The sequence below is a fragment of the Dromiciops gliroides genome, chromosome 2 (assembly GCF_019393635.1).
Source record: "Dromiciops gliroides isolate mDroGli1 chromosome 2, mDroGli1.pri, whole genome shotgun sequence".
Taxonomy (NCBI): Eukaryota; Metazoa; Chordata; class Mammalia; order Microbiotheria; family Microbiotheriidae; genus Dromiciops; species Dromiciops gliroides.
In genome coordinates, this window is record NC_057862.1 from 449,987,042 (window position 1) to 450,007,408 (window position 20,367).

Below are 20,367 nucleotides of genomic sequence, written 5' to 3' on the forward strand. Positions count from 1 at the left end.
AGGATCTCTGCAAGGCTTTATTTCCTTTGGCATTTTTATCATTGACTTAGATAAGGGCATGCTTATCAGATTTGCAAATCTGGGTGGGGTAGACAAATTCATTGGGTGGCAGAATAGTTATCCAAACAGGCTTCTCCAGGGTTGAATGATGGTCACATGGTAGATTACATTTACTAGGAATAAATGGCAAAGGAGAGGAGGATGGGGAGGGGGGAGAAGGGGTGGCTAAATAGTGGTTTGTGTGACCTTGAGATCTCAGAATACAAAGGCAAGGTCTATGTGAATAAAAACTATGACAAACATGCTAATGCAGTTGTGGGCCACATTAACAGAAGTACAGTGTCCAGAGAGAGGGAGGCAGTGACCTCACTGTGGTGCTTTCTCTAGACCATGCCAGTAGCATTACATCTGCATCACATTTTTTTTTTTTTTTTTGGCGGGGCCATGGGGGTTAAGTGACTTGCCCAGGGTGACACAGCTAGTAAGTGTCAAGTGTCTGAGGCGGGATTTGAACTCGGGTACTCCTGAATCCAGGGTCGGTGCTTTATCCACTGCGCCACCTAGCTGCCCCCTGCATCACATTTTAGAAAGGACCTTGACCAGCTAGAAAGTTGTCCTATAGAGAAAGACAACTAGAGCGGTGAAGGGACTTCCAGTGTTGCCTTAGGAAGATTGGGTGAAGGAATTGGGGCTGTTTAGCCTGGAGAAGACTTCATAAAGACATCCGTTTGAATGGCTGTCATCTGGAAGAGGGATCTGATTTGTTTCTCTTGGCCTTAGAGGATGCAACTAGGAACAATGGGGGGAAATTACAGAGAGGCAGATTTTGGCTCAATGTAAGGGGAAAAACCATTCCTAACCATTAGAACTGTCCCAATGTGAAATGTGCTGCTTTGAGGAGTAGGATGGTTTTCAACCAGGAGGTTGAATGTGGGGAGGATGGGTCAAGTAGAGGCCAGATGACTGCTCAATGGGTATTTTGTAGAGAGGATTCTTGTTCGGGTACAGGTCAGTCCTGTGGCCAGGACAAATGACCACTGGTACCTTCCAACTCTAAGATTCTGTGTCTATAATTCAAAGGCAAGTCTGAGGCTCTAGATGGAGGAAGGACTACACCGCTATTCCCCAACAAATATTTATTGATCACTCACCTAATGAACAGAAACACAGTGTAGTGTAATGGAAAGACCACTGTGGGAGTCAGGAGATGGGAATAGGTGGGTGGTCTGGTCACCTACTAAGAGTGTTAGACTTAGAATCAGATGGACCTCCGTTCCAATCCCACCTCAGAGACTTACTGGCTCTGTGACCCCGAAGTAAATCATGTAACTCCTCTCAAGATTCAAATCTTTACTTCTTTCATCTACAAAATGGGGGTAATAAAAGCAGCTACTTCTCAGGGTTATTGTGAAGATCAAACAATTTAACATATATACAGCACTTTGCTAACCTTAAAAGTGCTGCTTGATGGTGATGATGTCTCCTCAAACCTTCTTTTCACCAGCTAAACAAATTTGTTTCCTTCATCTGACCCTCCTGACACTTAATGACACAGCTAGGAGTCATCTCACCAAGCTGATTGCCTTTCTCTGCCTATACCCATTCTTGCCGTTTTCCGTCCTAACATGGGATGGGCACCATACTCCAGATGTGGCTGGACTAGCTCCTTATGCTTCCTGCCCTTAGGGAGCTTCCTTTCTGACTGGAGAGATGACATCATCTAAGTGAGCTAAGAAATGAGGAACCACTGTGGGCAGGGCTAAAGGCCACACAGAAGGGGTGCCACTTGGGGCATGCTTTGAAGAACAGTTTTATCTCAATAAACATTTATTGAATTAAGCCAATTAAGGGGCTTTGTACAGAGAAAAGTGGCCCCATCATTTGCCTGTGAGTGTGTGGCCCCATTATTTCTCTAGTTAGATGATAGCCAGACCATTTCATTTCCTCTCTCCTTCTGTACCCCTACATTTCAGGCTAAGGGAATGAGCTAAGGCTCATCCTCCCATGGTCTCCTTCCTTTCCTCTGGCTCTTCTGATTAAGGCAGGTCTACCTGGATAGCAGCCAGGAAACAGTTTTCTCTTCTTCCACTTGAATCACTCCTCACCCCACCCATCCAGCTGGGTCCATTTAAAATGGTACTGACTCATCCCTCTTTCAAGTTTCTTTCTTTCTTTTTTTTTCCTTGTGGGGCAATGAAGTTTAAGTGACTTGCCCAGGGTCCCACAGCTAATAAGTGTCAAATGTCTGAGGCCGGATTTGAACTCAGTCCCTCCTGAATCCAGGGCCAGTGTTTTATCCACTGTGCCATCTAGCTGCCCCTTTCAAGTTTCTTTTGAAAGAGTCCTAAGTCCTGAAAACCCCCCACAAAATATAAATAAGAATATACATATACACATGTATCTACGAGGCCAGGGGACTCCATCTTTTATCACCCTAACTGCAAAAATTAAAAAATGCCCCCTCCAAACTGATGTTACTCAAGGAATGATCGAATCCCTGAGGAGGTAGTGACCTGAGAAGGTCAACTAGATTAGTCCATGCCTCTATACCTCCAGACACCTGAACCATCCCAAACAGATATATTTACCTATTCATCCAACACATTTTTCTGAGCAACTCTTTTGTGCCTAAGTATTGGGGGGGGGGGTAGGGGCCAGGAACATGAAAAAGAGCATCAGACAAAGTATCAGCCTTCAAAGAGCCTTTATCTCCTTGGAGAGAAGATAACCTACCACAGTGTAGCCTAGTGTGTTGGGAGTCAATTGGACCCAAGTTCAAGCTCTAGTAATGCCACTCTCTGGCCATTTGACACCTTGAACAAGTCCCTTAACCAGAGCCAAGACAAGGTATTTGTGTGCCCTAGCCCAAGTTTGAAAATTACAGAACCATACCTATCCCTGAAGCTGTAAATTGTGCCCCTGTGTGCTAACTGTCCACAGAGCATCGTGGGGACGTATATGATTTCAAGCAGTATGGTACAAAAAGAACACTGGAATTTTGGAATCATAGGACATGGGTTCAAATCCCACCTTTCCCACTTACCACCTGTGTCCCTTGAGCAAATTCCTTCACCTCTGTGGGATTCCGTTTCCTCATCTGTAAAAAAGGAGGAGGTTGAATTTAATGTTTCTATGTCCCTTCCAATTCCAAATATATGTATTCCAGTTTGTCACAAGGCAAATGCTTATATGCAATAGAGTGGAATTTTCTGACATTAAAAAGATGTCCTCTGGGGCAGCTAGGTGGCGCAGTGGATAGAGCACCGGCCCTGGAGTCAGGAGTACCTGAGTTCAAATTCGGCCTCAGACACTTAACACTTACTAGCTGTGTGACCCTGGGCAAGTCACTTAACCCCAATTGCCTCACTTAAAAAAAAAAAAAAAAAAAGATGTCCTCTGTGTTGTCAGAGGTTGTAAAGAAGAACAAGACCCAGTACCTGTCTCCTCTCTCCAAAGAATTTAAGGAGTACCTTTTGGGTTATTTCGTTCAAATTTCTTCATTTTATAGTTTGAAACACAGGGTAATAAAATGTCAGTGCCAGATTTGAAACCCAGGCCCTCTTATTCCAGCTCCAATATGCTTTCTTTCCACTGTGTTGCAAGCCATCTTTTGTGTCCCCAAGGTCTAAGCCCCTCTTTGTTTCTGTCTTGACAGCGGAATTGGAGTTCGTGCAGATAATCATCATTGTGGTGGTTATGATGGTGATGGTGGTGGTGATTACGTGCCTGTTGAATCACTATAAGCTCTCTGCCCGCTCCTTCATCCACCGGCACAGCCAAGGGCGGAGAAGAGAAGAGAACCTCTCTTCGGTGAGTAGTTCTCTTTGTCCATTTCTTTCCCAACCCTCAGCTGTCAGGAATTTGGGGGCGTCACTTTCTCTCTCTGGGCCTCATGTAAAATGGGACAATCTGCCCACCCCATAGGGTGGACCCAGTGACATAACAGGAAAGCGTGTTGAAAGGAATGAAGGGTTTTCCAGATGTAAGGGATTCTTACAGAGTATTTTTATGCCTTCTTGGCACTTTCTTAAGATGCCTCTTAGAATAATGTGGACTAAGCTGGGAAGGATAGATCAGCTTACATCTAGTGCTAGAAATTTACCCTCTACCAGGTAGGATGGCATGCCCTTAGCTTCTTCAGAAAGCACTCCCTCCAGGGCAGAATGGATGCCTTTAGCTTCTTTGAAAAGCAAACTCACAATTGCTTTATCCCAGCCCTTCATCCTTTGCCCCACCTACCTGTTGGCACTTGGTGGGGGAGCAGGGAGGCTGGAAAGAAAAGAGGGTGTGACCAGACTAATTCCTAGATCTTTCCCCTCTTAAGTCTCTGTGATCTATAATTTAATAATTTAAGGCAGGAAGTGCTGCTGTATAATGTGTCTAATTGAAATTATAGAGGAGAATTGAGAAGGGCTGCAGGTCCTCAGGGCAGGAGCCACGTCCTTGTCTGAGCTGAACACCTTGGTGAAGCACACGCTGCTGGGTATTTAGCATCTAATCATACAGGAGCCCAGCTGGACTTGCCAAAATTGACACCAGCCCTTTCAGTCAGGCAGTCAAGGACAGGGAGAGTGTCACAGTAGAAGGAGCATGGGTCTTGGAATTAGGAGAGAACCTCAACTCTGATATTTACTCCCTGTGTGACTCTAGGCAAAGTATTTAATCTCAACCTCAGTTTCTTTATCTGTAAAATGGAGATAATAATGCTTATATTACTCTCTTCTCAAGGTTGCATGAGGAAAGCATTTTGTAGACCTTAAGGCATTGTATAATTATGAGGTAGTGTTATTTCAACAAACTGAGCACTTGCTGTGTGAGGAGCATTGTCCTGGGGACAAGGGGCGGTACAATGTTTGGATGAGATGCAGCCCTTGCTTCATGTTGCTTAGAGTACAATAAGGCAGAACTTTAGCCCCCTGTACCTCTCCCAAAACACACACACACACACACACACACACACACACACACACACACACACATATACACACGGCTCCATTCAAGAGTTGTGGAGGAAAGGGAAGGCTCCATATTACCTTTCTGTAAAGGACCCTTAGGTTGAATTACCTCACAGATTTCTAAACTGAATTCTTCTAGGAAGGCCCCTTCCCAGAGAGGTCCACACAAGCTGGGGCCTCAGGCAGGAGAGGACTCAGTAACAACGGGTATAAGGTTCATTTGGCAAAGGGCACTGAGCAAACAGGCTTTCTCCTGGCAGGTTGGGGCACCTCAGCCGCCCAGACCCTGGGGGCTACTACGTCAGCACTGAGGGGCCAGGCATAGGCTGGCAGGGAGGAAGATGCCCTCATTGAAAATGGGAGTAGTTAGCATCCAGTCAGAAGAGCAAGAGAGACTTTGAAATCTTTGGTCCTGTCATTTTCCTGGAATTCAGAATCAGCTTTTTCATGCTACTACTAAAAAAAAAAAAAGTCATGTTCTGCTTTGAAGTCGCTGAGCTTTGGGGGTTTTTTCCTTTGCCTTTACCTCCTACAAAGTGGTGATTTTTCCAGGAGAAGGTGCGACTGGCATACTTTGTTATGTATCCTGCATTTCCTTGACCACATCAATTTCTTTTATGTTATTCCTTATCTCTTTCTGGTGGCCCACTCCCCAACAGACAGACCAGTAGCTCTGTTCATTGTCATAGTATCCTTCCCATTTAATAGATGGGAAAAAAAGAGGCATGGAGAGAGCAAAGGATCTGGCCAGGGTTTTCCACATACAGAAAGAAGACTTGTAGAAACTCAGCCTGGCTCCTGTCTGCCACTAGGAGAGAACCCCAAAGTAACTCCTCCCCAGAACTTGGCAGAGTTCAGAAGTGGGAAGATAAGGGAGCAAGCCAGAAGTAGGTTGGTGTGGTAGGAAGTGTACTAAAAGGTAGTGATAGAGATACAAAACAAAGGAAGAGAAAAGCATCAATAAAACATTTTTAAAAAATACACAGAAGGAAACAGGAAGTTCAAAAAGAGACACAAACAGGGCAATTTCATTAACTACCTTGTTAAATTTAATATACACTTTAAAAGACAAACTAAACAGTTCCCTACTTCATTTGCAATTCTCCTATTTGTTATTCTCTGACAATTTAATTTTTTTTTTTTAATTTTTTAGTGAGGCAATTGGGGTTAAGTGACTTGCCCAGGGTCACACAGCCAGTAAGTGTTAAGTGTCTGAGGCCGGATTTGAACTCAGGTACTCCTGAATCCAGGGCTGGTGCTCTATCCACTGCGCCACCTAGCTGCCTCCCATTCTCTGAAAATTTAAATGTTTTATTGATGATTTTTTAGCTTATAATAAAAAGGATACATACATACATACATATATGTAAAAGAAGAAGAAAAATCAAAGAACAATAGATGGGGAATTAGAGGACCGGAGCCTAATTCTGGCTGGGTTGTTTTCTAGCTAAGTATGACCTTGAGGAAATTGTTTCTTCCTTCTGGGCCTCAGTTTCTTCATTTGCAAAATGCATGGGTTATGCTATGATTTCTAAAGTTCCCCTTCCAGCTCCCTATATGATCCAATGACTGGTCTGTGAGGGGCATCTTTCTCCTATGGTTTCTACTTTCCCTCCTTTGTTATCATTATTATTATAATAAGTCAGTTTAGGAGTCCCTTGACCAAGGTTCCTGCCAAAGCTAAACCAGCCCCTTGCCCCTGGGGAAGGCCACCATTGTGTAAACATGACGCCTCATTAAATCAGGCATCTCTGGCAGAAGAGTAGGGAAGCAGGGAGGATGGAGGGTTCATCTTCCCAAGACAGGGTAGCCACCAGAAAATATTCCCGATCAGCAGACAAGCCCTCCCAGACCTCAGTGACCTGCCAGAGTGGTAACGAAACACACACCATAAACAGGGCTGCTCTGGGGGAGCTGCCCTCTTACTGTCCTGTCTCCTAATGAATTCTAGTAAACAAACAAACAAATCCCAGTCTCCAGTTCTGCCCTCCCTCCCAGACCTCAGTCCTATACCTCCTCCTGCCTAGTGGACATCTCCGCTTGGTTGTTCTGCCACATCCTCACACTGTCAGATCCACTGAGAACTCACCTTCCCTTGTAGTTCATGGCCACCTTGGAGGGCTTCAAATCCATTTCATCGATGAGGAAACTAAAGTCCATCAAGCTTAAAGGGACTTGCTCTGGGGCATACAGGTAGTGCATGCCAGGTGGCCACTGAATCAAGATCCTCTGAGTCTGGAGCCTATGTTGTATTGTATTGTGTGGCGTTGCATTGTGTTGTGTTGTATCCTATTGCCTCTCCGTCTCCCTCCCAGCTTCCAGCCAGCCTCACAACCCTGGAATTCTCTTTTATCCTCCATATCCAATCAGTGACCAGGCCCTCCTGTCAGTTTCTCTTCCAGTTGTCCCTCACATCTGCTTCATTGTCCAAGTTCCCAGTTCCCTCCTGAGTTAGCCCTGACCCTCATCTAAACGACCTGGCCTGATTCCTCGCAGTACTGCCCTGCTATTACCCCAGCCACCCGGACCTCAGACCCTGCATTTTTCATCCTCTCTCAGGCTACTCCTTATCTAGTCAAGTCACCAGGTCCTGTCCATTCCCCTCTGAAATACCTCCCATATCCTCCTTTTCCTCCTCCTCTCTATATCCTACTCTTACTACCTTAGTAGCAATGGCTTTCTGCCTGTTCTCCCTGCTTCTAGTCAGTCCTTCTCCAAGCAGTGGAGGATGTGCTACCAGAATCATCTTCTACCACCTTCCCTCTGTTAATTATTGCTAATTTTTCCTGCATATAGTTTATTTCTATGTCTCTGTTTGCTTGTTGTCTCCTTTATTAGATTGTAAGTTCCCTGAGGGCCAGGACTGTCTTTGTCTCTTTTTGTATCCCCCTAGTTTAGCCTAGTGCCTGGCACATATTAGGCACTTCATAGAAATATATTGACTGAGTGATTCAAATGGCTCACCTCCTAGCCTATTTATAATCTCGGCCACGTAATTGAACTCCTAACTGCACGTTGTTTTCTGTGGTTCCTTATTGTTTCCTGTGTGTGCATCTTACTTTGTTAGTTAGACTGTGAGCTCCTTGAAGGCTCCGGATATTTATCCTTTCATCCCCCACAACACTGACCAAAGGGGCAAGTACATAGAATCATAGATTTAGAGCAAGAAGGGACCTTAGAGGCCACTGAGTCCAAATCCTTCATTTTACAGATAAGGAAACTGAGGAACAGTGAGGTTAAGTCATAGTCACATACCTGGTAAGTCCTTGAGGTGGTCTTTAAGCCCTTGACTCAGAGAGCCCAGACTTCTAACCACTGCCCCCACACTGCCTTAACATGGCAAATGCTAAATGAAGACTAGTTTCTTGATTTTTTTTTCATTTTTCTGGGCAAGGGGGGTTAAGTGACTTGCTCAGGGTCACACAGCTAGTAAGTGTCAAGTGTCTGAGGCCGGATTTGAACTCGGGTCCTCCTGAATCCAGGGCCGGTACTCTATCCACTGCGCCACCTAGCCGCCCCCTGGTTGCTTGATTTTAAGCCAGGGACTGGGTCTTCAAGGAGGGAAACAAAATACAACCTGAAGAGGATCACAGGATTTTAAAGTTAAATTGAACCTTAGACACCATCTAGGCCAAGTCCCTCATTTTACAGAGAAGGAGCCTAAGACCCAGAGAGGTTTAAATGATTTGCCAAGGTCACCCAGCTAGTGAGTGACAGAACTAGCATTCAGACCCACCCTTTCTGACTCCAAGTGCAGCAGGAAACAGTCAATGCACAAAGAAACAGCAGAAAATAAACACTGTAGGCAGGTGACTGGTGTAGGCTGAGGAATGGGGGAAAGGCTTCATGAAAGAGATGAGACTTGACATGGGTCATTAAAGCTGAAGAGTATTCAGAGGAAGCGAGGAGGAAAGGGAGCATTATTTCCGTGGGGGTGAGCAGAGGTCCAGGTTGGGAATTCACAAGGCTCCTGTGGGGGACGGGGAGAAGGCCCGTCAGACTGGCACAGCTTGGAGATATTGTGCCAGGGAAGTCCCCTGTTTGTTTCAGCACTGTTGCTGGGGCTCTGAGCTTGGCTTCCACGAAACAATTTAGTCAAATCATTCCTATTTTTAATTTCCTCTCCTTATGCAACCTTTAATTATTTTTCCAAATGTTTATGTATCTTGAATGATGATAGCCACTTCATCAGCCGTTCCCTCGGAATACACTGTGTTTTTGATGAGACCTGTGTGGTTGGGCAGAAGCTGCCTTCTGCCTCAAAGCATAAGTTGCTCCCACCTGTCAGTTAATATGGGGGATCTGGGGCCTAGAGGTTAAGACATAGCCTCTGACATGGCAGGCTTTTAGTCAGAAGCCAGAATCAGAGAGCACAGTCTTAAGCCAAGACAGCTGTCACCGTCGTTGCCCGTCTCTGAAATCACTTACCCTTCTAAACTCAAGCTGCCCTGATGAGGGAAGCAAGGCTAATGATTTTTCCTACTTTCCAGAAAGGGAGTCTGACACTGTGAGGAGTAAAGTATTCTCCCCACATCCCTCCCCAGACTGACAGGAAAGTCAGGATGCCATGAGATCCTCCAAGGAAGAACCAGTTAAATTCAATTCACCAAGCATTTATGTTAAGTACTTTGTGTGCTCTGTGCCAAGTACTATGCTAGGAACTGGAGATGGATACAAAGACAAAAATGAAATGGTCCCAGTTCTTTTCTTTTCTTTCTTTCTTTTTTTTTTTGGGGGGGGGGCAGGGCAGTGAGGGTTAAGTGACTTGCCCAGGGTCACACAGCCAGTGTCAAGTGTCTGAGGCTGGATTTGAACTCAGGTCCTCAGGAATCCAAGGCCAGTGCTTTATCCATTGCGCCACCTAGCTGTCTATGGTCCCAGTTCTAAAGGAGCTTACATTCTTCTGGACTGTACCACCAGGTAGAGTCTGAAGAAATTCAGATCACCCCTACTTCCCTCCTTCTCTCTTAAAAATGTGAGGAAAGTCATGACCACTCATGGCCTCTTATTGAATGCCAAGCTCAATGAACAGGAAAGAACTGCAGAGGCCATCTAGTCCAACCTCCCCACTTTAGAGATGTGTAAACTGAGGTCTAGTGGCTTGCCTGAGGTCACACAGCTAATAAGTAGAAGAATCAGGATTTGAACCCTGGGCCTCTGGCTCCAAGTGTAGCACTTTTTTTCTATTACATAGCATCCATCATCGCTTTTTGATCATCACAACCCTGCAGAAGCAGACAGAGAAGGTATAACTAGTTCCATCTTAAAGATTGAAGAAACTGAGGACTGGCAGGGTTAAGTGACCTATGTTTAACTTAGGCTATTTAACAAGTCACTGGAAGCTATCTCCTGACTCAGTTCAATGCTTTCTAATATACCATACTCAGGACTTTGCCCAGTGTTAAGAGGAATCTAATGGGCAGCTAGGTGGTACAGTGGATAAGAGCACTGGACTTGAAATCAGGGAGATTGATTTTCATGAGTTCAAATGCAGCTTCAGACACTTAGAAACTGTGTGACCCTGGGCAAGTCACTTCTCCCTGTTTGCCTCAGTTTCCTCATCTGTAAAGAAGAGCTGGTGAGGGAAATAGTGAACCATTCCAGTATCTTTGCCAAGAAAACACCAAATGAGGTCACAAAGAGTTATACATATAACTGAAACAACTGAACAACAACAGGAAGAATTCCTACCCCAAGTTAGGTTGGAATCATGAAATCTAGATCTGGAAAGGACCTCTGAGATCACCAAGGCCAACTCTCTAATTATTCAGGGAAGACTGAAGCCCAGAGAATTAAGTGACTGGCCCAAAGTCACACAGATACAAAGTAGCAGAACTAGAATTTGACCTGACCTACTGATTCCAAATCCCAGTGCTCTTACCACTAATTATGCATTTCCAGTGGTGACCATTAGGAAGTGAGGAATGAATGGACTTTTCTACATATTCCAGAGGGTCCTCAGAAGACTGATCCAGATGTTCCCAGGAATCCTTCAGGAATGTCTACACAGGAATCACACAGGATTCTGTGGAAAGGAAGAACCTCCCCTTTCCCCCCTCCTTTAGCTAGGAGCAAGCTGAGGTCAGGAACTCCTGACTTCCTGCTTTCCTTCCACCTCAGCATCTGTGAGCCCTGTTTCCAATGGCTGTAGCACACAGCACGTAGACCCAGCCAAAAGGCTACTCATTGCCGGCCTGTCGTAGATAAGCTCTGTGTATCCCTTAGAAAAGGAGCCAAGGGTGGTCCAGCTTTCTGCAGCAGAGCCTGCCTGCAGTTCAGAGCCTGGACAGCCCCAAGTTAGTTTATGAGACTTGAAAGTCCCCTCTAGTGGGTCAGCAGGGAATGACAGCCATTGGCTCTGCTGTCTGGACTGCCTTCCTGCAGTTTCCTAGACTTCTAAGACCTCTGCTTTCTGGTGTGCTGGCCTTCACAAGAACACCTGGGGCCCATGGGTAACAACAGTTAGTTTTTCTGAGCCTATCCCTCAAACACTGTTTGTTAATTCTTGACTTTGGGCAAGTTACTCATCCTGTGTTTTTGGTGGTATTGTTTGTTTTTGCTCAGTGTTATTAAATGTAGACATCCATAGTACAATAAAACATTTAGCATTATGTGTAGATTTTTAAAAGAGCAAGCTACATTGTACTCACTGTCAGCTATGTCAGGTTTGGCATATCTGATGGAGATTAATGAAGTATCATGAGAGTAATATCATTCCTGAAAAGCTTCTACGATTTGGAACTGGGAGGGTCTTATCATTTGAAAAGCAAAACTGTTCACATTTAGTGAACTTGCATGTTCACTGGAGGTACCATGTTTTAATTTTAAACAAATAAGAATAATTTCATTTGGAGACCTTGTTTTCCCCCAGGTACATTTTCATCTCCATTTCTCAATTATTTTTACCAAAATAAAAATTCGTATGACTCTTTGAAATCACATTGTTCATTTCCAATTTAATCATTTGTAAAGAAGAGATGGTAACATATGTCTGTCCTGCCTTCTTTGTAGAGCTGCTATAGACCATAAGAAATAGTGCATGGAAAACAGGCTGTAGTTTACTAAGTATTGTGCAAACGTGAATTGGAAAGGGCTGTTCATTCATTTCAGTCGTGTCTTCATGACCCCATTTGGGGTTTTCTTAACAAAAGTACTGGAGTGGTTTACCATTTCCTTCTCCAGCTCATCTTTTTTTTTCTTTTTTTTTTTTTTAAATTGAGGCAATTGGGGTTAAGTGACTTGCCCAGGGTCACACAGCTAGTAAGTGTTGTGTCTGAGGCCGGATTTGAATTCAGGAACTCCTGACTCCAGGGCCAGTGCTCTATCCACTGTGCCACCTAGCTGCCCCCTCCAGCTCATCTTATGAATGAGGAAACTGACGTAAATGGGGTTGAGTGACTTGCCAGAGTCACATAGTTAATAAGTATCTGAGGCCAGATTTGAACTCAGGAAGAGGAGTATCCTGATTCTAGGCCCAGTGCTCCACCTAGCTGCCCTGAACTGTAAATTAGGTTAAGTCTAACCCTGAGGTCCTCCACTCTTGCTTTGGCACTATTTTTGCACTAACACCTTCCATACTTCTAAGCCCTCTATGACAATCTGTTTTTAGGATCCATCATTCTATCTCCTTATGAATATCATCACTATGTCAGTCACTAGGTTCCCTCAGCAAGAGTTATTTGCATGTCAAGTTTCATCTCTCAAGGCTTTGTTACCAGGTGAAGCACTTGCAGACATTAGAGAGAAGGTTAGGGGAGCTGTTTTTCAGGCAAGAGATTCTCTACCCCGCTCCCTTCCCCCCACCCCCTTACAAGTGATAGTCCTACTGGAGTCATTTATATACTGTGTCTAGGCCCTCAGTTATCCTATTTCCAAAATGGAAACTATGTTAACTGCCCTGTCCATTTTTTTTTAAGTGGGGCAATGAGGGTTAAGTGACTTGACCAGGGTCACACAGCTATTAAGTGTCAAGTGTCTAAGGCCGGATTTGAACTCAGGTCCTCCTGAATCCAAGGCCAGTGCTTTATCCACTGTACCACCTAGCTGCCCCTTTCCTGCCCATTTTGAAGTTAGATTCATATAAGGGGAAAAAAATTAGTTTACAGATTTGAAAGTGCTTTGAAAAGTCTAAAGGGATTGTCATCCTGGCCCCCAGAGACTTTTCCTGTTCCTCCAAAAATTCATAGAACTGGAGAGGTCTGTAGAGACCATCTAGTCCCAGTTCTTGATTTTACAATTGTGGAAACTGAGGCTTGGAGCATTTAAGTGACTGTGCTAAGGTCGGCCAGGAAGTAAGTAGCAGAGTTAGTGTGTGAACTTAGATGTAATTCTAAAAGCAATCATTTTTCCAGTGTACCACACTGTTCCTCTCCTGAGAACTCCATGGGGCACAATAGCCTTTCTTTGTGGACACCTACACCTTCATCAAGAGACAGCTAGGTGGCACTGTGGATAGAGTGCTGGGCCTGGAGTCAGAAAGACTTAAGTTCAAATCTGGCTTCAGACACTTAGCTGTTCCTCATCCGTAAAATGAGCCAGAGAAGGAAATGGCAAACCATTCCAATATCTTTGCCAAGAAAACCCCATGGACAGTATAGTATGGTCCATGGGGTCACAATGAGGCAGATATAACGGAACAACAACACACCTATATTGCTTTCCAGACTAAATATGCTTGCAACCAGTTATAGAGGTTCACTTACATACATTATGAATTCTTGTATCGTAAGAATAATGCCAGGGCAGCTAGATGGCACAGTGGATAGAGCACCGGCCCTGGAGTCAGGAGTACCTGAGTTCAAATCCGGCCTCAGACACTTAACACTTAATAGCTGTGTGACCCTGGGCAAGTCACTTAACCCCAATTGCCTCACTAAAAAGAAAAAAAGAAAAGAAAAGAATAATGCCTCTTGGGGAGGGGGAAAAGAAGGGGCACAGGGAGAAATCAAGGTGACATAAAAACAAAAAATATTAATAAAATCAATTTAAAATGATATGTATTATAAGGGAGTAGGGGGCGAGGGGAGAGGTAAGTAGTGGCACAAATCACACCTCCTTCCTCCCTCCCAACGACAAATGATCAAAATCAACTTCTGTTTGGCTTGGAATGCCTTGTATTATTGGGTTTAGGAGAAGGGAGCATGCTGGAGTTGGATCAACATTAAAATGAGTTTGTTTTCTGTGTAGAAAGACCAGCTGATGACTAGGGGTGGGTGTTGACTAGGGCAGAAGAGGGTTTAAAATTTGCTTTAGTTAATCTGGAGTAGGGGAAAAAAAAACCATACAGCTAATAGGGAATTGGCTAAGGTTTTGCTCCTTATTAGCTAATACAGGGGGGCTGGTACCCCCAGGGAATCGGGAAATATGGGGTCTCAGCAGGAAAGAACACTACCCTCTTAGGCTGGAGAGGCCTAGCTGGGTGGGCCTGCTTCTGGCAGCCATGGGGCCCTAATGAAATCTGGTTTGGAATGTCTCAAGCTTGCTTGGCTGTGATGAGTGAGTGGTTTGTGTGGTTTGGACGCTCCATAGGGTATGTTGGGGCTATCTGTAGGCAGCTGCTCTCCTCACTCTACCCTTCAAGGCCTCACCGTACTATGTCTGGTGGCTAACAGGGAGGGCAATGTGGGGGGGGGGCACTTGCCTGGCCCTTGGGTTTTGGAGGGCAGTGTAGGGAGCTCCTCTGGAAGGTATCCCAGAGATCCCCATATACTCCAACCCTGGTTACTTTATTAATCACTCCATAGACATATTGTAAGAATTGCAAAGATCTTTAAAACAGATTATAGACTATCAGAAGTAGAAGGAACTTTAGTCAGAATCCTATCTCCAAGTCCTCGGAACCTACGAATGAACTTCTGTCAGGGCTATCAGGGACCTTAGTGCTTATTCACTTCAACCCTCTCATTTTCCAGATGAGGAAACTGAGGCACAGAGAGGGAAAGTGCTTGCTTGAAAGTCAAACGGGTAGCCCAGGGCACTCGAACCCTAACCCTAAATGTGGGAGGTAAAATTCCTGACTATCTTCCAGACTCATAAGGAATAGCAGAAAAAAACCACCAAGCCCCATCAGTGATTTATCTGTCTCTTTGTTTCCCTCTGTTTAGGAAGGAAGTCTGTGGCCTTCAGAAAGCACAGTATCAGGCAGTGGCCTCACAGAGGTAAGAACAGAACCAGTATACTCAACCTCCTGCCCCATTACCCCTTTCCTTCCATCAGCCCCCAACAAGTTCCAACCCCGCTAACTGCCATGTTTTCCTTCAGCAGCAGATCTACGCACCGCCGCGCTCAGCAGACCGCCTGACCGTGCCGTCCTTCCTCCAGAGGGACCGATTCAACCGCTTTCAGCCCACCTACCCTTATTTGCAGCATGAGATAGACCTCCCACCCACCATCTCCCTCTCTGATGGAGAGGAGCCACCCCCTTACCAGGGCCCATGCACACTTCAGCTCCGGGACCCAGAGCAGCAGATGGAACTCAACCGTGAGTCTGTCCGAGCCCCACCTAACAGAACCATCTTTGATAGTGACTTAATAGACAATTCCATGTATGGGGGGCCCTGCCCTCCAAGCAGTAACTCTGGCATCAGTGCCACATGTTACGGGAGCAACGGGAGGATGGAAGGACCACCACCAACGTACAATGAAGTGATCGGGCACTATCCCGGGTCAACATTTTACCAACACCAGCAGAACAATGGGACGTCCTCCATACTGGAGAACAACAGACTTCACCAGTCACAAATCAGTGGCCTCGAGAGCACAATTGCATGGAACAAAGATAAAGAGAAGCAAAAAGGACACCCCTTTTAAAATCCAAGAGAAGGAAACACAAACACACATACACACACAGAAAAAGTAAATTAAAAAACACTCTGCACTTCTTAAAAGAAAAAGCAAGAGATGGACAGGGGGTGGGGGTGGGGGTGGGGACGAGGATGGGAGGGGATGAGGGAAGTAAGAGCAAAACCAACCCGTCTCCACCTCTCTGTGTATAAATATTTACTTGTTATGTCTGGTCTGAATGCTCAAGCCAAGAAAGCTTGCAAAAACGTTTCTTTGTTAGCTGTGTCTTGAAGTCAAAAGAAAAAAAAATTGACAGTAGTCTTTGTTTTTGTTTCTAGTTGAGCTGTGTGCGTGAATGCTTTTTTTTTTGTTTATGATGATTTCACTTAACTTTAAAGACATATTTGCACAAAAACATTTGTTTAAAGATCTGCAATATATATATATAAATATATATAAAATATGAGAAACTGTATGTGCGGCGGCAGGAGTATTTTTGTATTAGAAGAGGCCTATTAAAAAAAAAGTTTTGTTGTTTTCTGACTAGAAGAAAAAATGGCAATTTTTTTGAGTGCCAACTCAAAAAGTGTGTATTAATTACATTGTAAAAAAAAACCTACAAAGCAGGGGTTTAGAGTTATTTATATAAATGTTGAAATTTTGCACTATTTTTTAATATAAATATGTCAGTGCTTGTGTTTATGGCAGCCTCTGTCACATCTACCACAGACCGTAGGGGATAAATGTTCAACAGAATCTAAACTAGCTGAAGGGGTAGAATATCCAAACTTTGAAAAACAACACCCCCCCCCCCATAAGAGCACAGTCGACGAGACTGCATTCTAGGCAAAACAGTCAATTCCAGGGTCCCCAAGCATGGGCCTTGGATGTTCCAACCTAGTAAGGCGTACTTTAGTGATAGACAATTACTGTTCTTTACATTCCGTACTGAGCACGGAAATTCTCCTCTGGGCCAGTTATGATCATTGGAGTAAACAAAACTCAGATGTTTTTGAATTACCAAGGAAACCCAGAAAGTTATCAGCAGTCCAAATTACCTGTTGTGAGCTATACCTTTTTGCATGATGAGAATAAACTTCTGTTACTGAAGGAATCTAGGTTGTTTTTTTCCCCGTTTTTTCTTCTCCAATCAGATTGATGAAAGTCCCTGTTGGGAACATTTCAAAAAGTCCACAGGAGTCACTTGCAATATAGCTAGGCTGCCTTTGAGAGTTTCTGAGTTTCTCTGAAGACTCGAATGACGATCTTTGTCATTGTGCAAAATGCTTTCAGAGTGATTCAGTGGATTCTAAAACTTCCATGAAAGGTTAGTGCAGTCAAAATGTTTGGGAGCTGATTGCATCCCTGTGAATGGATTCTAGCTTGAGCAACAAACAAAAAAAGACCACAGATTGAAAAAGAAGAAGAAGAAGAAGAACCTAGGTTGGCTCCTGTGACGTTTAAGGCTTAAAAAACAAAAGGCATGCTCGATGCTTAAGAAGCAAAACTCTTTACCTCTTCTGAGATGTTTTCACTAGGCAGCATCATCCCCCACTCCCCAGACCCTCCACCCCAACAATCGTTTTGATGTGTTTATTTATCTGTGTTACATACGCATTTTTGTCTTACTATGCTATTGTTTACATTTTTATATTGTGTTGATTATTTCAGATAGATGTGATACCCTTGTGGTGTACTTGTATGTCAGAGAGAGAGAGTGAGTGGGAGCCAGAGGGAAAGGGAGTGTAAGAGGAAGAGAGACTGGGAAGTGGGAAGGGAGGAGCCCAGCTCCTTGCTGTCTGATGGGCAGGTGTAACTAACCTTGCCACACTTTCCTGACTGCCGAGGACTGGACCTCCCTGAACTGGGAGGTAGCGTTAGCTGGGTGAATCCCAAGGCTGAAGAGTTCTATTCCCATGGAGGTGTGTTTCATTTTCTGCTAACTAGTAGAATAACATAAATGAAAGATATAAAAGGCAATAACTATTGTTTTTAAGCAACTTTTCTATTACTTGAAAAACTTGAGAACAGTTTTGAAGTTCTGACCATTTGAACAATATTTATATATATACACACATATATTATATAAATATATATATATATTTTAAGAAGATGATGAATAGACAAACTTGAAGTTTCACCACTTGGCTTGTTTGCCTGGCAACAACGCTTTACCTTTATGATATTTGAATCTGCTCCTCTATGGTGTCTTAAGATTCCCAGAACTTTAGTCCCATCTACTAAATTTTGCTTCCCTCCCTCTCTCTCTCTCTCTCTTTCTCTTTTTCTCTCTCAAAACAAATCGCGTAGAGAAAACCAATCCAATTTGTTCTGAAAGGTACACGGACGCATTTGTAGAAGTTTTAAAAATGTATCTTTCCTTTTATGTGACATGTCTATCTAGTGCCTTATTAAAGAAACAGTAACCCTCTCTTGCAAAGGGGGGCAAGGAAGTAAAACTCCTGTTACAAGCACCAAAGGGAACTGGCGTTTGTTCTCCTCCATGACAAGGGCTACTGCTTCTTTAAAACCATCCCCTTCACCCACTAGCCCCTGTGCTATGTGCCTGGCCCTGTAAGGTGCACCCCTCTGCCACCCATGTTCTCTGGCTGTTGGTCAGGTGCTGTGCTGCTGAAGAGCCACAGTGGATACTGCCTATATGACACCAACCAAAAAGACCGACATGGATTCACTGTCCTCTTGAGCTAGCACGCTTGAGGAATGGGGTTTCATTCTGCAATCAAAGTGGCTTCTTTGCCACGAGATAAAAAGAAAGAAAAATGATTGCCTTTGCAGGTTGGTGGCAGAAAATAGGGTGTTGCTTATTCTCAATAGAAGCATCCACTAGGGCCTGGCCTGGCTGGAGGGGTCTACTCCTAGGAGCAAAGAGTGGGGGAAAAATGTGAACAGGAAAGCAAGCTGATCTATAGGGAGGACACTGACCAAAAGCCAGCCCCTGTCTTTAGAATCACCCCAGGAAGCTGGCTTCAAGGCCATTCTCCATCTGCCCACCCAGTGCCCTTCTGACAAAGCTCTGGTCAGGAAGCAGGGCTTGTGAGATTACAGAGGAAAAGTTTCTATCTTTTTTCCAGTTGAACTGAAGACATATGCCATCCAAATGCTGCTCGCACTTACTCTTGGCCTTGGTAAACAGCAGGGCAGTCATGCATGGGGCACTTGAAATCAAAATGCTAATAGCCAATATCACAATATCCCCAGGATAGTGCTTTGCCCACAAATCACAGTGTGTCATAGCTCTTGTTTCCTTTAGCATGTCTCCATAGAGCACTCCCCCTTCCCACCCACCCCCACCCCCAACCCTGCCCCTGACAGAGGACAGGGAACATCCCTGTTTTGGATCTTGGGTCCCCTTTCTTTGAAAGCAGATATTCCCAGACAGTTCTCAGCAGGGTCTCCCCCTCATCCAGCAGTTGGCTAGAGAAAGATACACTAGCTTTAAGTAAGGTGAAAATGGGGAGGGGTCTTGTGTCTTAGACCAAATAGGGATGATGGTGTCACCCTAGCCTAGTAGTGTTGAAGGTGAATGTGACTGTTTGATGAAGGAGGACGCTCTGGGTCATTCCCTTGGATGTAGAGACTGGTGAAACCCAACTAACTGCTCCTTGATGAGTTCAAGGGCAGGTAGACACTTTCCTAACCTAGTGAACTCCTTCCTTCCAAGTCCATCATTGTTTTTAAGTGGAAGGAAGGATAATGAGTGGGTTTCCTCGGCAACCCCCTTTTGTATGTTGGATGGACATATTGAAATTGCACTAATCACCATATTTTTTTTAATGCCCACCATTTCCACAAAGGGTTGAAATTGACAGAATCCAGATGTGTAGCATAAACAGTGTGCTAGGCAAGAACCGAATTCATTTCTACTCCCTGTGAATTGTATATTTCGGAGATTTTTATACGTGCAGCTCAGATACAAAAATTAAAAAAAAAAACCAAACCAAACCATGTTTTCCAGAAACCGCGCTTCAGACTTTGCTGTACTATAGAGCTCAGAAGGACAACATTACAGTCCTCAATTTGCCTGCCTTATAATCACATTTCACTGTATTAATATTTTCTGAAACTTCCAATTATGTTGCTTCAGCTATAGGCAGACCTGTATCCTGAGTTCTGTTCAAGGTAAACTTCTGTAAACTATTGGCAGCACATTCAATGCAGTACCTGATCTATATTTTGCTGTTTTAGTATAAATATGTACTCTGATGCCAATTTACAAAAATCTGTTGTAAACGCTTATTGTGTAACAGTAATCAATAGCAGCAGTGGTGACATTCAAAAACACTGCACTACTTATACAATAAATTTTACAATTCTTTGGAGTGATGCTCTTCTTCTGGCTCTGTTACTCAGACTCATTGATGTGAAATTAATTCAGGTTGGGTATGAGAGATTAAGTTTACAAGAGACTCTGGGATGCCTTGTTGACTCTTTGTGACCCTGGGCCAGGTACCCAACCTCTCTGTGCTTCTAGTTGATAGCATTCTAATCAGGGCCCAGCAAAGACCACAAGACCAGGTGAAGAACATTTTGTGCCCTCCCCCTTTTTTTTTGTTTAGGCAGGACAATGAGGGTTGACTTGCCCAGGGTCACACAGCTAGTAAGTAAGTAT

General features: G+C 44.2%; 1 protein-coding gene across 2 annotated transcripts in view; it reads left to right on the plus strand.

The window, feature by feature from the left end:
* Positions 1 to 20,070, plus strand: part of PMEPA1 (prostate transmembrane protein, androgen induced 1) — a 94,108-nt gene extending 74,038 nt beyond the window's left edge. Inside the window, exons 2-4 of one of the 2 annotated variants that reach the window (XM_043987917.1) lie at positions 3,656 to 3,810; positions 15,059 to 15,112; positions 15,216 to 20,070. In XM_043987917.1, the coding sequence (XP_043843852.1) occupies positions 3,656 to 3,810; positions 15,059 to 15,112; positions 15,216 to 15,764 (758 nt within the window). In that variant the 3' untranslated portion in view covers positions 15,765 to 20,070. The remainder of the gene's footprint in view (positions 1 to 3,655; positions 3,811 to 15,058; positions 15,113 to 15,215) is intronic. The other variant, XM_043987918.1, reaches the window with a different exon arrangement.
* The last annotated feature ends 297 nt before the right edge of the window (positions 20,071 to 20,367 follow it).